This window comes from Mobula hypostoma, chromosome 2, assembly GCF_963921235.1.
Source record: "Mobula hypostoma chromosome 2, sMobHyp1.1, whole genome shotgun sequence".
NCBI lineage: Eukaryota > Metazoa > Chordata > Chondrichthyes > Myliobatiformes > Myliobatidae > Mobula > Mobula hypostoma.
Window position 1 is genome coordinate 160,789,107 of NC_086098.1, and position 17,806 is coordinate 160,806,912.

Consider the following 17,806-nt stretch of genomic DNA (forward strand, 5'->3'; position numbering starts at 1 on the left):
ACCTCCAGGTTAAACTCTATTTCTCTGCCCAGATTTCTATCTGATCTATAGTCTGGTGTATCCTTGTCCAGCCTTTTTGCTATCCACAACTCTGCCTCAGACTTAACAGACCACCTACATTTTAGTTCCTATGTGTAAGTCTACAATAATATAATGTCTGGTCCTTAATTTACTGTCAATTAGATATAAAGGAAAACAATTCTTAAAGCCCTTTTGATTATTTTCTGTAAAATATCTGTGATGTTTTACTTACTTACAAAAACATAAATTGAACATTAGAACATTAGAAAATTAACCTCTTTCATTGTTTTTCTAGAAGTCTGATCTGTGATGGAAAGAAAGGACTTCTAACGAGGTTATTACAGGTTATGAAAAAAGAACCTGTTGAATCCTCCTTCAGGTGAGTTTCCTCTACAATTCAACAGAATTGGCCACAAAATGCACTCTATCTCCTCTATTACTAAACAAAACTCCAGCAGGAAAGACCAGCTGTACCAGTTACATTTTATTTCCCTTACTTTTTTCTTTGGGAGCCCGGTTGTGAATATTAATTCTGCTTTCCCTTCTATTAAATATAATGTGATCTATGCTGGGTTTGCTGTTCATTGTCTTACTTTGTCTTTTTAGTGACAGGAAGGACCATGCAAGTTAGCTTTCAGTTCAAGGGAACTGTCCCTGGCTCCTTTGAGCTTTGGTGGGATGGGGAGCATTGTTGAAGGGAACATCGAGACCTGGAGGGCTATTTTCAAAATGGTTAATACTTCATCATTATATGCTCGTCATTCCCTCCTACAATTTAAAGTGGTTTATAGGGCTCATATGTCTAAAGACAAGCTGTCTAGTTTTTTTTTTGCAGATATATCTCCTTATTGTGACAGATGTAATAATAGAGAGGCTTCATTAGTTCATATGTTTGGTCATGTTCGAGCCTTGAAATATATTGGAAAGATGTATTCCAAACTTTTTCTGTACTTTTTAAAGCTAATTTTAAGCCCAATCCTTTGACTGCCTTATTTGGTATTGTTGAGGAACGAGCTGTAATTTTGGAGCCTTCTCATTTGCGGGTACTGGCCTTTATTTCTCTTGTGGCTTGGAGGGTGATCTTGCTTAAATGGAAGGAGGTTGCCCTCCCCCCCCCACACACACACACACATGCTCAAGGGTTATGCAATGTTATGTCATGTTTAAATTTAGAGAAGATTATTCTTTCCTCGATTTCTGATTCTAATCAAGATTTTCAAACGTTATGGGGCCCCTTTCTGAATTATTTTGAGAATCTTTGAATTGTTATTGTTATTAAAATATAGATCTGGGCTATTATTATAAAACACTATATGGTAAAGTACTTTTTTTACGAACCAGCTTTGTCTTGGTAGTGGGTGTAGATTTTTTTACAATATAATTAACCATATTATTGTATTTCATAATTCAATTTATTTTATTTGATTGATCATGAATATGGGATACTGAGATTGTATCAGTGTGATTTATATATAGTGCATTATGTACTACCTTATTTTGATTTATAGTAAGTATCCTTATGAATTCTGTATTTATGTATATGAAATTTAATAAAAATATTGGAGAAAGAAAGAAGGGAACATCATGGAATTTTTATCTTTATAATTCCCTTTGGATATCCATCCCTTGGAGCTCAGTGAATTTTAAGCTTTTTAATCCTATTATTATTTTAACTTGGCACTGAGCACCCTCATCAGGGACATAAGCAGTGGCCTCAGACTGAAGCAAAATGAGACTTGTTAAAAAAAAGTAAAACCATGAATTTAATGTGGTTTGAAATGTTAGCGCACGATAAAATAATTGCCAAATCTGCTAGATATGTAATTAAGAACAGATTTGCATAAATGGGAAGTAGATGCTTTTTTTTGCTCTTTTTTTGTGTAGAAAATGCATTTATATTGAAAGAACTTGCTTATTTCATCCATAATAGTGCAGAACATAAAATCATTGGCTTAATTTCCATCTTGTTAGTGTATTATAGCTGGTGGAGCAGTGCTGTGTAAGATGTACTGCACATGGATTACAAGCCAGCCTGTTGCTCTATAATTAAATATTAATGCACATTCTCTAAACAAAAATAGCTGATGGTGCCAGGTGCTATATGACCATACCGAATGAATAATTCGAAAATGGGAGGACACCCAACTATCATGCAAACCTCATGAATGATACTTTCTTACTCTCCTTCCCGGTAGATTCTGGCAGGCAAGAGCAGTTGAGAGCTTTCTGCGAGGAGTGACTTCTTATGCAGATCAGATGTTCCTTTTGAAACGCGGTCTGCTGGAGGTAATTGCAAACAATTTTGTAAATGATCAAGCTAGCCAGCCTTCTGAGCAGGGATTTCCCATAAACTTCATTTTTATTAATAAATATGACTTTTTAAAAATTCTACATGTCGACCAGTGCAGTCCAGGAAGGAGCATTTAGCCCATGATCACTGTTCCCTCCAAGCTGCACATGTGCACGGCTATGCCATAACTGAAAAGTTCCTACACAGGTTTCAGGCCTGTAAAATTTCCTGCTCAGAAGCCCAGCTGTAAAAGAAAATAGAGGGAATGTTGCATGATGTCTGTGACAACCATGATGCCACTCAAAGCTAATTCTATCTGCCTGCACGTCGTCCATATCTCTGTATCACCACATAAAAGTGGCTGTTATAGCACATTACAGGCCCTTCAGGCCACAATGTTGTGCCGACCTTTTAACCTACTCCAAAATCAATCTGGCCCTTCCCTCCTACACAGCCATTCATTTTTTTCCTCTTAAGAATTTCTTAAATGGCCCTAATGTATCTGCCTCTATCACACACCCACCACACTGTTTTAAAAAAAACTTGCCTCTGACAACCCCACTATACTTTCCTCCAATCACCCTTAAAATTGTGCTTCCTTGTAATAGCCTTGGAAAAAGTCTCTTGCTGTCCACTTGAACTATGTCTTTTATTATCTTGTACACCTCTATCAAGTCACCTCTCATCCTCTTTTGCTCCAGAGAGGAAATCACTAGTTCACTCAACCTATCCTGAGAAGACATGTTCTCTAATCCAGATAGAGTTCTGGTGAATCTTCTCTTTCACATCCATCCTACAAACCCCATTTCCAGAAAAGTTGGGATGTTTTCCAAAATGCAATAAAAACAAAAATCTGTGATATGTTAATTCACATGAACCTTTATTTAACTGACAAAACTACAAAGATGTTCAATAGTTTTACTGACCAACTTAATTGTATTTTGTAAACATACACAAATTTAGAATTTGATGGCTGCAACACACTCAACAAAAGTTGGGACAGAGGCATATTTACCATTGTGTTACATCACCTTTCCTTTTACTAACACTTTCCAATCGTTTTGGAACTGAGGATACTAATTGTCGTAGGTTTGCAATTGGAAATTTTGTCCATTCTTGCTTGATATAAGACTTCAGCTGCTCGACAGTCCGTGGTCTCGGTTGTCTGATTCTCCTCTTCATGATGCGCCATACGTTTTCAATAGGAGATAGATCTGGACTGGCAGCGGGCCAGTCAATCACACACACTCTGTGTCTACAAAGCCACACTGTTGTAGCCCGTGCAGAATGTGGTCTGGCATTGTCCTGCTGAAATAACCATGGACGTCCCGGGAAGAGACGTTGCCTTGATGGCAACGTATGTCTCTCTAAAATCCTAATATACACCTCAGAGTCAATGGTACCTTCACATACATGAAACTCACCCATGCCGTGGGCACTGATGCACCCCCATACCATCACAGATGCTGGCTTTTGCACCTTTCGCTGAAAACAATCTGGATGGTTGATTTCATCTTTGGCACAGAGAACTCGACGCCCATTTTTTCCAAAAACTAGCTGAAACGTGGACTCGTCTGACCACGGCACACGGTTCCACAGTCTTTCGGTCCAACTGAGATGAGCTCGGGCCCAAAGAACTCACGGCGTTTCTGCATAGAGTTGATGTATAGCTTCCTCCTTGCGTAATACAGTTTCAAGTTGCATTTCTGGATGCAGCGACGGACTGTGTTGAGTGACAATGGTTTTCCGAAGTACTCCCGAGCCCAGGTGGCTATAATTGTCACAGTAGGCTGACGGTTTTTTAGGCAGTGCCGCCTGGGGGCTGGAAGATCACGCGCATTCAACAGTTTTTGGACCTTGCCCTTTACGCGCTGAGATGTCTCTGAATTCTCTGAATCTTTTCACAATATTATGTACTGTAGATGTTGAAAGACCTAAATTCTCTGCAATCTTGCTTTGAGAAATGTTCCTTTTGAACTGACTAACAATTCTCTCTCAAATTTTGGCACAAAGGGGTGAGCCAAGACTCATCCTTGCTTGCAAGGACTGAGCCTTTGATGGATGCTACTTTTATACCCAGTCATGATACTTCACCTGCCACCAATTAGCCTGCTTAATGTGGAGTCTTCCAAACCGGTGTTACTTGAACATTCTGTGCACTTTTCAATCTTATTTTAACTCTGTCTCAACTTTTGTTGAGTGTGTTGCAGCCATCAAATTTTAAATTTGTGTATATTTACAAAATACAATTAAGTTGGTCAGCAAAACTATTGAAAATCTTTTCTTTGTACTTTTGTCAGTTAAATAAAGGTTCGCGTGAATTAACATATCACAGATTTTTGTTTTTATTGCATTTTGGAAAATATCCCAACTTTTCTGGAAATGGGGTTTGTATATTAACAACTAGAATATTCTGAGTGTGGTCTAACCAGGACTTGTATAGGTCTGCAACATTACTCCGCAGCTCTTGAATTCAATACCCTAACTAACAAAGGCCAACATACCATAACACAGCCTCAACAACCCTATCAACTTGCACAATAACTGAGGAAGCTATGTATTGAGGCTGCAGTTAAAGCATTGCATCCAACTCTGGGCACAACACAAGATAAGATGGGGATCAGAAGAAATGTATTGGTATGGCTCAACAGGTGAGATAGCTGAGTTTTGGATGTACCTGCAAGAAGTTTTTAAAAAAATTGAAACAGCAATTCTATCAGGATTGTTGATGGGAGACAATCATCAAAAGAAGTTAAGTTCTGGTATTTTTCTTTTTGTAGCACATTTTGTTCTGCATTATTGACAGCGAATGCAAATCAAGGGATGTGTTGCAGAGTTACTTTGATCTTTTGGGCGAGCTGATGAAATTCAACATTGATGCCTTCAGGAGGTTTAATAAATATGTAAACACAGAGGAGAAGGTGAGTGAGATTGATATTTGAGTTTTTAAGATATTGCAAGTTCCTCATGTTTCAGCTTTCAATAAAAATGCCTATGTTGTTCTGATTTTCTATAAATAACAGTTCATTAATTTGCTTTGTAGGGAATGATACCTGGCCTTTGTGACTAAAATCCTATATCACTGCACTTCATTCATGGTTAGGCCACGGTGAGAGTTCCTGTGCTGTTCTGTATTCACTCTTAACAGGAGCATCTTGGCCTTGAACTCTCCCATCTCACTTTGAAAAGCCTCCCATTAGCCCTGTACTTCTTGGTTCTTTTTCCTTATCTACATGTGGGATTTCGTATACTTAAGTATACATAAATATAAATTACACATACATAGTATAAACATGGCCTTAGCATTAATCTGTATTGAACATCACTTGTTGCAAGCATCCACTCACACATGCATCCCTCTTCCATCATTTCTCTCCTTTCGTTAAACTAACTTTGGTCCAGTTTCGCAACTTTCCCTTCACCTTTTGAATCACTCTCCCCTTTGGGACCTTACAAGGTAAATTCTTCTCTACTGCCCTCATCAGTGTACTCCAGTTCGTGTGTTGTCTTCAGCTAATGTTTTTTATTCTAAGTTAATGTTACTAACTGTCAAGTAACACATTGTCTGTGTTCAGTTTCAGATTTTTTTGAAACAAATCAACAGTTCTTTAGTGGATTCTAATATGTTGGTTCGCTGCATAGTGTTGTCCTTGGACCGATTTGAGAGCCAAACAGATGCTGTAAAAGGTATGACAAAAATGAAACCATTATTCAAGCAACTGAGAAACTTCAGGTATTCTGCACTGTAATTTTTTTGTGTCCCTCTTCTTCAAACTGTGGGCAACACTTCACATCAATTTATCATTTTAGATGCAACTCAAAAATAAGAATGGTGCGATCAAAGGTGGGATTATACAATGGCACCTCACACTCCTTCAAATAGCCTCTGAGACTTTGAGGAGCAGGTGTGCAGGCTGATCAGGGAAAGGTATAAAAATAACAAGGTTGTTAGAATGGGTGACTTTAGCTAGCATGCTCTTTAGCGCAAGTGGTTTAGGATGGGCAATTTTTAGTAGGTACATGATGAGGGTTTCTTTAATCAATATGTAAATAGTCCAACAATAAGATGGGCCATACTGAACCTGATGTTGGGTAATAAACTTGGCCAGGTGACTGATCTTTCAGTAGAGGACATTGATCACAGCTTAATTTTTAAGGTAGCTATAGATAAGGATAAGTATGAAACTTGCAAGGGAATATTGGAGCAGGGCAAATTATTAGAGAAGTAAAGAGAGTTAATTGGGAACAGCTGTTTTTGGGCAAGTCCACATCTGACACTTAGAGGAGGGCCATGAAAAGTCCTTGGCAAATAGGATTAAAGAGAAGCCCTTGCACATGCACATCTCCTTTGAACTTGTCCCCTCTCACCTTAAATGCACACCCTTTGTTATTAGACATTTCAGACCTCGGGAAAAGTATACTTGCTGTCCATATGTGTGATAAAGGGCTGGGCATGTGCTGTTCTGATACTGACCACTTGTGCCTATTTTCAGTTGCAGAAGTGATTTCCCAGTGCTGCCTGTTGTCCTACATGTCCCACGTTGAAAACCGCCTCTCTTTTCTTTTCCGTCTAATTAACATTATTCAAGTCCAGACCCTCACGCAGGTAAACTGATTTTTTGTTTTGTAATGTCATATTCAAATTCTTGTCAACTATAAGTATTTCAGCATAATCTCTGATATTCTGATGTCAGTTTATTTCCATTGTAAGTAAACATTTTAGAGCTGATGTCATTAAGCAGTAAATGGAGTAGGCATTTGCTTGGAGATCAGGTGAAGTTGATAAGCTATCCTTCTGAGATCATGAAATCCATTAGGGAATATGCTTGAGAGGCTATTTTGGATTGTTTTAATTTAACTGTATATTATAGGGGGTGAAAGGAATTTGCACCATCAAAGGAGGCTGTTTTCCAATTGTATCCATGCTGCCCTAAAGTAAACTTTAAGTGAAATCTTACTTCTCAGTTCCTGATCCATCAGAGTTACAATCCTTCAAGTGTTCAACTAATGTGGTAGTGTCTCTGCCTCCTCCGAACTTCCAGCCAATAATTTCCAGACCCCACTGGATTGGATCAACCCCTCTCTCATCCTTCAACTATCTGCTCCCTAGTTATTGTTTCTGCTTCAAATGGAAATTAACTCGTTATCTATATACTACTAAAATTCTCATGCTCTGTCTGTTTGTGACCTCCAATTAGCGCAAACGGTGCATTACAACGGCACTATTTTTGGCTAAATCGACTTAAGATGCGCTAACTTACAGAATGCAGGCAAAGTTCAGGGTTATATATTCGTATAAAATTGCTCACTTGCCAAAATCAACAGCCCCACTTTCATCCAAGAGCTGATGTCAGCCATGATGGAAACCGTGACACGATACCACGACGCATGCGCACGGCCAGCCTCCGAAGCGACTCACGATGCTCACAGCAGTGACACCAACCGGAGCAAAAGGGCAGGGCAGCTCCATTTCAAGCGGTCACATTCTGCTAATCACCATCAGCATGTGCAGGATTGGGACAGATCAAATTGAGACCCATCAATAAGAGATAATTAAATCTTATTGTAATGACGTACTTCAAGACACCCATCAAACCCTTTGCTGCAGTCAAGGGACAGTGGTGAGTACATCTCGTCCATTTAGGAGAACGCCAACCACATCATCAAGAATAATCAGCATCCTGGAGGCTTTGGTGTTACTGCTTTGTATCTACTATCCAGCAATAGGGTAAAAAAAAAAATATGGTCAGCCTAATTATGCTGCGTGGAAAGAGAAGGGGGACATTATGGTCAAGAGATGATGCCAAACGTCGTTGGGAAGCAGCAAGGAGAGGGAGAGAACAAGAATCAGATGAGGTCAGGGCCGCACGACTCCAGGATCAAAGAGTTAGGACAAAAAAGATGAGAGAAGAAGAGACAGAGGAGCAGAGGCATGCACTTCTCCAAAATGACAACAACTGGCATAGAAGGAGGAGAGATGAAGAGACAAAGGAGCTGAGAAATGCACGTCTCCCGGATCAGAGACAAACAACAAACAGCAGAAGAGATGAAGAAACAGAGGATGAAAGGGCTGCACCTCTCCAGAATGACAACAAGAGACATAAGGGTGGCAGATCAACCAGAAATGATGCCATCAAAAGTGTCCTTCGTTAAACGAGGAGGAGCTATATTTGCCTTGCTACGCGTCGTTCTTCTTTAATAAACTGAGGTTTTCTTCTTCAATTTCCAAAGCAAAGTGATACCAATAGCATTCAGGAAAATTTAATGTTCATTCTGGTCACATCAGACTGCACTACCCTTCTGTCAAAGAGTGCCCCAACGGTCACCCTGTTGTCTAGTTGTTAACTATTAACTATAACTGTTAACCAGGCTCTAAGTTAATATGATACATCTCAATTAAAACTTTTGTTTCACTGGGGGTAACACAGCCCATTCCCATCTCTTCCCTTAAAAGTATTTCTGAAGCTCTGACAACATTCTTATAGTTCTCCTCTACACTTTTGCATTCTCCTTGCAGTATGGTTACCAGAATTCTATTGTAGCTGAGGTCAGACTTGTATTTTCTGTAATCATATCTTAGCTTCCCCGCTTTCTGTGCCTGGGCCAATAAAAGCAAGTGTTCTGAATACCACCATCTTATTCACCTATCAGCTTCAGGGGTCTGTGGATATAAACTTCAGGATCTCTCTGTTCCTGGAGCAGAGAATGTTGAGCCTGTGAACTCCACCATTAAAGCAGTTGTAGCTAAGTCATTAAGTGTATTGAAGAAAGAACTGAATACAGTTCTTGGGGGCCAAGGGATTAAGGAATATGGGGGAAGGTAGCAGGAACAGGGTACTGAATTTGTGTGATCAAGTCTGTTATTAAATGATTGAGTAGGCTTTTGGAATTGAATGTGCTAATTTGATGTGTCTGTGGTAGATTTCTGGATATTAAGTGAATTAAGGGGTCCTGTGGTAGCCATGATGTTATTGCATGGTACAAGGTACACATGACCAAATGATCAACTACCGTATATTCCAGAGTATAAGCCGACCCCGCCCCTCTCCCCCCCCCCCATTTTCAAGGTTAAAAAAGTGAGTTTTTCATGTTACCTTTGTATAAGCTGACCCCTTTTGTAGAGGTTTTTGACTTAACCAGGAAAGATCACAAGATTTCACATGCTGGTACTCAGCTTTGCCGGATCTGGAACCTGGAAATTTTGTGAACCAATACCTGCTAAGAAAACGGGCATACGCATTGTAGAGCGTTATAAGCGAATTCTTAATAAATAAATCAGGGAGGGAAGTTTTGGATTAGGTCTCCAGTGGTAAAGAATCCTCTGAAATGTAACCCCCCTGAAACCATTTAGCGCCCATCGTAATCTCGTTAAAACATAACACAGGGTGGCGGGATCAGTACGTGTACTCAGTATTGAGTTTGCGACCACCATGTACAAAAGATTAAAACGAATGCAATATGATGCTGGCTTCAGGCTGAAGGTTGTTGTCTTTGCTAAAGGAACAAATAATTCTGCAGCTGCTAAGAAGTTTAGTGTAAATGAGAAACAAGTGAGAGAGTGGAGAAAGGCAGAGGACACGCTGAGGGAAATGCCAAAGGCGAAATGTGCAAACCGTAGGAAAACATGCCAGTGGCCAGAACCGGAAGAAAAAGTTTTTGAGTGGGTGAATCACCAGCGATCGTCTGGATACATTGTTACCAGAGAAATGATTCGAGTTCAAGCGTTGAAATGGGACGAAAAACACCGTGAGGTCAGCGAAAATATCAAAGCTACGCGAAGTTGGTGCACCCGATTTATGAATAGACGTGATCTTGTGTTGAGACAAGAAACAAAGATTGCTCAGAAAATTCCTGCAGGTTGTTGTTTACGTCCAAAAACGCTGCTGGATGGACGAAGCGGGTTGCTTGAAGTGGGTTAAAGAGGTGTGGTGTCAGCATCCCAAAGGTTTCGGGAAGGAAAAGTCGCTACTTGTCTGGGACATGTTCGAAGTGCACTTATCAGGTGAGACAAAAGCAGCATTGAAAGCTGAAAATACGGACATTGCAGTCATCTCCGGTGGTTTGATGTCCGTGCTCCAGCCAATAGATGTGTGTTTAAACAAATCATTCAAAGAATTCATGCATCGACAGTGGAACAAATTTGACTCAAAAATAGCCAATAAGTACGACCTGTCTTCCGTGTATTCGTTTTTCCAAAGTTGGCACCCTCTGTATAAGCCGACCCCCTAATTTTAGGACCAAAATTTAAGGCCAAATTCTCGGCTTATACACCAGAATTTACGGTAATTAGAAAATAGTAAAGTTTAGCACAATCTGGAAGACCACAATCTGTGCAGATTGGTGATAACGTATCCTCCTCGCTGATCAACACTGGCGCACCTCAGGGGTGTGTGCTTAGCCCACTGCTCTCTCTATACCCATGACCGTGTGGCTAGGCATAGCTCAAATACCATCTATAACTTTGCTGATGATACAACCATTGTTGGTAGAATCTCAGCTGGTGACGAGAGGGCCTACAGGAGTGAGATATGCCAACTAGTGGAATGGTGCCACAGCAACAACCAGGCACTCAACGTCAGTAAGACAAAAGATTGTGGACTTCAAGAACGGTAAGACAAAGGAACACAGACCAATCCTCACAGAGGGATCAGAAGTGGAGAGAGTGAGCAGCTTCAAGTTCCTGGGTGTCAAGATGTCTGAGGATCTAACCTGGTCCCAACATATCAATGTAGTTATAAAGAAGGCAAGATTATGTTTCATTAGGAGTTTGAAGAGATTTGGCATGACAACAAATACACTCAAAAACTTCTGCAGTTGTACCGTGGAGAACATTCTGACAGGCTGCACCACTATCTGGTATGGAGGGGCTACTGCACTGGACCGAAAGAACCTGCAGAAGGTTGTAAATCTAGTCAGCTCCATCTTGGGCACTAGCCTACAAAGTACCCAGGACATCTTTAGGGAGAGGTGTCTCAGAAAGGCAGCGTCCATTATTAAGGGCCTCCAGCACCCAGGGCACGCCCTTTTCTCACTGTTACCATCAGGTAGGAGGTATAGAAGCCTGAAGGCACACACTCAGCGATTTAGGAACAGCTTCTTCCCCTCTGCCATCTGATTTGTAAATGGACATTGAATCTTTGGATACTACCTCTCTTTAATATACAGTATTTCTGTTTTTGCACATTTTTAAAAATCTATTCAATATACATAATTGATTTACATTATTATATTTATTTTATTATTTTTTCTCTCTGCTAGATTATGTATTGCACTGATATGCTGCTGCTGTTAACAAATTTCACGTCACATGCCAATGATAGTAAACCTGCTTCTAAGCAGAAATAGAACATCTGTCCAAGTTGATTATTCTATGCACCGTTCTGTGGCGCTGTCTTTACTTCTGTGACTTCCCTCAATACAGAAATACTATCCTACTCATCAGAAATCCAAGTGGTTCAGCTGGCTCACAGATTTTCTATGCTCCTTTATGGGTCACTGCCGCCCCACTTCACCTGAACATGAACATGGAGAAATCTTTTCTAGTATTGCTGGGTCAACAACCAAAACACGTCTGATGTGATTGGCAGTGGAGCTGGGGTGACATGAAGAAAATACTATTTTCTAGCAAATAGATATTTGTAATTTCTTCGCAAACAACAGGAATTCTGCAGATGCTGGAAATTCAAGCAACATACATCAAAGTTGCTGGTGAACGCAGCAGGCCAAGCAGCATCTATAGGAAGAGGCGCAGTCGACGTTTCAGGCCGAGACCCTTCGTCAGGACTAACTGAAGGAAGCTTGGCCTGCTGCGTTCACCAGCAACTTTGATGTATGTTGTTTGTAATTTCTTACTTGGCAAGATGATAGAAGCAGTTTCAGTCCAGTTTCCACAAAAGAGAATTAAACAGGAAGGTGAGAGAGAATGTAGGACCACAAGGAAGGAGCCAGCTAATGGAATTAACCAGAATTACAAGAGAGTTTTTGTAGAAAGTCAGCACATACTAGATAGATTAATTGACTCATTTTCTCTGACAGTCACAGTCATTTGGCACTGCTAATGCTTCTACAGTCTCTTGCATCCATTCAGACATTTTGCCCACCTACTCAAATCACATTTGCCTACATTTAAGACTATAGCCCTGTCTATAATTTGTCTATATAAGTGTCAGTCTAAATGTTTCTTAAACATGATATCTAATTCCACCCTTGCAGCCCTTTGCAGATGTTACACACTTCCTTTCCATGTTGTAGGAAAGAAGCTTAGCCATGAGCTCCTCCTTTTAAAAACCTGCCTCTTACAAATCTATATTCTCTTGATTTTTTTTCCTTTAAAATATTTTTATTAATTACTTGCATAGACGAATATAAATTACATTATAATATTATGGAAACAGAAACAAAATTGAAATGCCCCATTTCTATGTATCGTAAATTAACCATAATATTGAAAAGGTATATTTTATTTTATTCTAATCTAAAGCAAAATCAGGACCCCAAAATAAAAAAAAGGAGAGGAAAAGAAAAAGGTTTTGTTAAAAGAAAAGAAAAAAAATCTTGGGCATATAGTCGTAAATTCAAACATATAATAGCCATCATCATTGCTGAACATGTCAAAGATTGTGAAAGTAAGTGAGGAATAAGCAAAGGAGCAAACCAGGCAATTTCCTCAGAAGAAAAAGGTTGATCTAACCATTTTCGATTAACCTCAGAAAGTGAGGGAATGTTTAAACGATCTAGAAAATTATTCATAGCAAAATTGGCTTTAGGGGAATCAGAGCTATACAGTTTCGAGTAAAATTCTCTAAAAGTATCGTTCATTTCTAATTGATCCGAAGTTATATCACCATTCGCTTTGGAGATTTCCTTAATTTGACATTTAACTATTAAAGTTTTAAGTTGATTAGCCAAAAGTTTGCCCGTTTTATCACCATGAACATAAAATTGACTTATCTTTTGAAAGTTGAGATTCAACAGGGTAAGTTAAGAACAGATCATATTTAGTTTTAACTTCAACACCTCTTTTATATAAGACGGGATCCAGATCAGAAGCATATTTTTGATCTAAATGTTTCAGCTGATTGGCTAAATCAGTTCTCTCCTTATTAGCTTTTTTCTTAATACTTGCTATATCGGAAATAATTTGGCCCCTAATATAAGCCTTGAAAGCATCCCAAACAGTAAGGCTATAAGTGCCATCTAGTGTATTCTCTTCAAAGAAAAAATAATTTGACTCTCTAAAAATTTTTAAAAAGCCTTATCCGATAGTAAAATTGGATTAAAATGCCAAAATCTGTTTGATTGAGAAACACCCGGAAGATTTAAAGATAAAAGACGGGGGCATGATCTGAAACAGCAATTTCTTTACATTCACAGGATCGAACAGAGAGTATCAAATGACTATCAATTTAAAAAGAAAATAACCAATCCTGGAATAGGTATGATGAAAATGAGAAAAAAAGAAATATTCTCTACTTGTTGGGTGTAAAGAGAAAAAAAAGCCAAACATCAATAATGTCACATTTCATTAGAAAAGACTGCATATAGGAGGCAGATCTACTAATATTTAATCATTTCAAAGATGAACGGTCTAAAACAGGGTCAAGACAGCAATTAAACTCACCTCCAAGATTAAAGAGTACAAATTTAAGTCTGGTAAAAAAAAAGGAAAGAAAAATCATAAAAGCTGGGATCATCTAGATTCGGAGCATAGGGATTAGCAAAAACCATTAGTTTGTTATCTAATTTCCCTGAGACTATAATGAACCGCCCATTGGAGTCAGACATTGCATCATGTTGAACAAAGGCAACTGAATTGTCAATCAAAATCGAAGTACCTCTGGCCTTGGCTTGAAAGGAAGAATGAAAAGCTGGACCATTCCAGCGTTTGAACGGACACCCACAATCAGATCTGCGAACATGTGTTTCTTGTACAAAAATAATTGAGGCATTCAATTTCTTAATATAGGTAAAAATCTTATTGCATTTCACAGGGTGGTTTAAACCTACACATTTAAACTAAGAAAATTAATATTGTATACCATTTAAATATGTTTAAAACAAGCATTAAACATATAAACCACTGGAATATACCAAAAATCCAAACCTTAAAATTCAAAATACTTGACCAAGCAATAGATAAGGCAGGGATAACTAAACAGCTAATAAAAAGGAAAGAAAAAAAACAGCCCACTCCCTCCCACCCCCCCAAAGAAAAAAATCACCCAGGGGAGGGCGAAAGCTGATCTACTGACATCCTACTGGCAGAGCTCCAAGAAAAGAAAAGATTAGTACAGAATGAATTCCAACCTAGACTAAATAACCTTCAAAAGAACTAAAAAAAAATGAAAACATAATGTTTGCAAAAAATAATTACAAAGAAAATTTACTGAAGTTAAGTATTAATTTTCTAAACAGAAAAAATAAAAAAACAAGAAAAAGGATTATTTATGAAAATATATCGAAAAAGGAATTATTCAAAAAATGAAGTAATAAGCTGCACAATTGCAACGAATTGATCAGTCAAACTGAGGGAATAAGGTTATTTAAAGCAGAAATAAACAGTTAAACTTCTGGAGTTGATAGACTAAATATTATTCAGAAGAGCTAAAGAAGAGTTCAAAACATCATGTTGAAAAAAAATTAACTCAGCAAAGAAAATATGATAAGAACAGAAACTAATTATAAGAGTATACGAGAATAGAAGAGAGAATTGTTCCAAAGGAAGACGTACTAAACCATTAGACCGCAAACTTCCAACAAAGAATCGGTCAAGCTAAGGAAGCATATTGTGCAATTCTCAGTCGAAAGAAACCACTTAGGAGATTCATTTTTCAAAATGATCCTGAGGCGAGCGGAGTACTTACTTACTTACAATAGCCTTTGTTGTATAACTCCGCCATGACCTTTTAATCATACCTAACCGACGAGATTGGCGAATTATAGTAACCTTTGTTTGGAAGTCATGAAAAGCAATTATCACAGGTCGAGGTTTTGTTGAGAAGTGGATCTAAACTGGGGCTCAGTGTGCCCAGTCTGTTCTTGGTGGAGTATCCAAAACATTAGAAAATAAACGAGCCAACAGCTTCGCAAAAAATTCTGAAGGTCGATTGCCTTCGACCAACTCAGGAAGACCCAAAATCCGTATGTTGTTCCTTTTTGATCTATTCTCCAAAGCGACAATCTTGTGTCTTAAAGATTCAATGATTTTCGATAGCTTATCTCCAGACTTCTTTCCAACTCATCTGTCTTAGTATCCAGTCTCATTAAAGCATCTTCATGTTCTTGAATCTGAGTAGTATGTTCCTGTAAAGTTACTTGAATAGTCTGCAGCAGAATCTCCATTCGTTTAAGATCGTTTAAGATAAATACACATCCGAAAGTTTTTCAGCTGTTTCACTCTGATCTTTCTGAAATAGCTCCGCGATAGCTTCCATAGTCACAGAAGGATCCTCTTTTTTTTTGAAGTTTTAGCATGAGACATCTTAATACTCCAAGAATCTTAATACTCCAAGAGTAAGTTTTCAGAGCAGATTGGATTCAGTAATTTAAAAAGAACGGAGCCATTCGAGAAACATGTCTACTCCATGCAATGCTAGTAGGAGTTGCCCTCTTGATTTTAATAGTGGGAAAAAGATTCTGATTTAAGACCACAAGGTATAGGAACACAATTCGGCCATTGAGCCCCTTGAGTCTGCTTTGCCATTCCATCATGACTGATGTTGGATCCCACTCAACCCAATTTCGACATTGCCTTCTCGACATTTCTTCATTGCCCTGATTGATGTGGAAACTATAGAAAAGGGTGCAGAGGAGATTTACAAGGATGTTGCCTGGATTGGGGAGCATGCCTTACGAGAATAGGTTGAGTGAACTTGGCTTTTTCTCCTTGGAGCAACGGAGGATGAGGGGTGACCCGATAGATGTGTATAAGAGGTATTGATCGTGTCAGTGGCTTTTTCCCAGGGCTGAAATGGCTAACACGAAAGGGCACAGTTTTAAGGTGCTTGGAAGTGGGTACAGAGGGGATGTCAGGAATAAGTTTTTACATAGAGCGGTCAGTGCATGGAATGGGTTGCTGGTGACTGTGGTCAAGGAGGATACAGCAGGGCCTTTTAAGAGACTCCTGGATAGGGTCTGTGGGAACGTGGCCAAGTGGTTAAGGCATTGGACTAGCGACCGGAAGGTCGTGAGTTCGAGCCCCAGCCGAGGGAACGTGTTGTGTCCTTGACCAAGGCACTTAATCACACATTGCTCTGCGAAGACACTGGTGCCAAGCTGTATGGACAACATTGGTGTCGTGGAGAGGGGAGACTTGCAGCATGGCCAACTGCTGGTCTTCCATACAACCTTGCCCAGGCCTGCAGCCTGGAGAGTGAAGACTTTCCAGGAACAGAGCCATGGTCTCGCAAGACTAACGGATACCTTTAGATGGATAGGTACATGGAGCTTAGAAAAATACAGGGCTATGGGTATAGAACCATATAACAATTACAGCACGGAAACAGGCCATCTGGGCCCTTCTAGTCCGTGCCGAACTCTTACCCTATCCTATTCCCACCGACCTGCACTCAGCCCATAACCCTCCATTCCTTTCCTGTCCATATATCTATCCAATTTAACTTTAAACGACAACATAGAACCTGCTGCAACCACTTCTGCTGGAAGCTCATTCCACACAGCTACCACTCTCTGAGTAAAGAAGTTCCCCCTCATGTTACTCCTAAACTTTTGTCCTCTAATTCTCAACCCATGCCCTCTTGCTTGAATCTTCCCCACCCTCAATGGAAAAAGTCTAACCACGTCAACCCTATCAATCCCCCTCATAATTTTAAACACCTCTATCAAGTCTCCCCTCAACCTTCTATGCTCCAAAGAATAAAGACACAACTTGTTCAACCTTTCTCTGTAACTTCTAGTAGATGAAACCCAGGCAACACTTTAGTAAACCTCCTCTGTACTCTCTCAATTTTATTGACATCTTTCCTATAATTCGGTGACCAGAACTGTACACAATACTCCAGATTTGGCCTTACCAATGCCTTATACAAATTCAACATTACATCCCAACTCCTATACTCAATGCTCTGATTAATAAAGGTCAGCAAACCAAAAGCTTTCTTCACCACCCTATCCACATGAGATTCCACTTTCAGAGAACAATGCACCATTACTCCTAGATCCCTCTGTTCTACTGCATTTTTTAATGCCCTACTATTTACCATGTATGTCCTATTTTGATTAGTTCTACCAAAATGTAGCACCTCACATTTTTCAGCATTAAACTCCATCTGCCATCTTTCAGCCCACTCTTCGAACTGGCCTAAATCTCTCTGCAAGTTTTGAAAACCTACCTCATCATCCACAATACCACCTATCTTAGTATCATCTGCATACTTACTAATCCAATTTACCACCCCATCTTCTAGATCATTAATATATATATATATTACAAATCAACATTGGACCCAGTACAGATCCTTGAGGCACACGACTACA

The 17,806-nt window shown here is 39.3% G+C and overlaps 1 protein-coding gene across 1 annotated transcript in view; it reads left to right on the top strand.

The window, feature by feature from the left end:
* Positions 1-17,806, top strand: part of LOC134342615 (short transient receptor potential channel 4-associated protein-like) — a 189,637-nt gene that overhangs the window by 152,553 nt on the left and 19,278 nt on the right. The window contains exons 13-17 of the mRNA XM_063040948.1: positions 317-400; positions 2,217-2,307; positions 5,092-5,232; positions 5,887-5,998; positions 6,805-6,917. Coding sequence (XP_062897018.1) covers positions 317-400; positions 2,217-2,307; positions 5,092-5,232; positions 5,887-5,998; positions 6,805-6,917 — 541 coding nt within the window. The remainder of the gene's footprint in view (positions 1-316; positions 401-2,216; positions 2,308-5,091; positions 5,233-5,886; positions 5,999-6,804; positions 6,918-17,806) is intronic.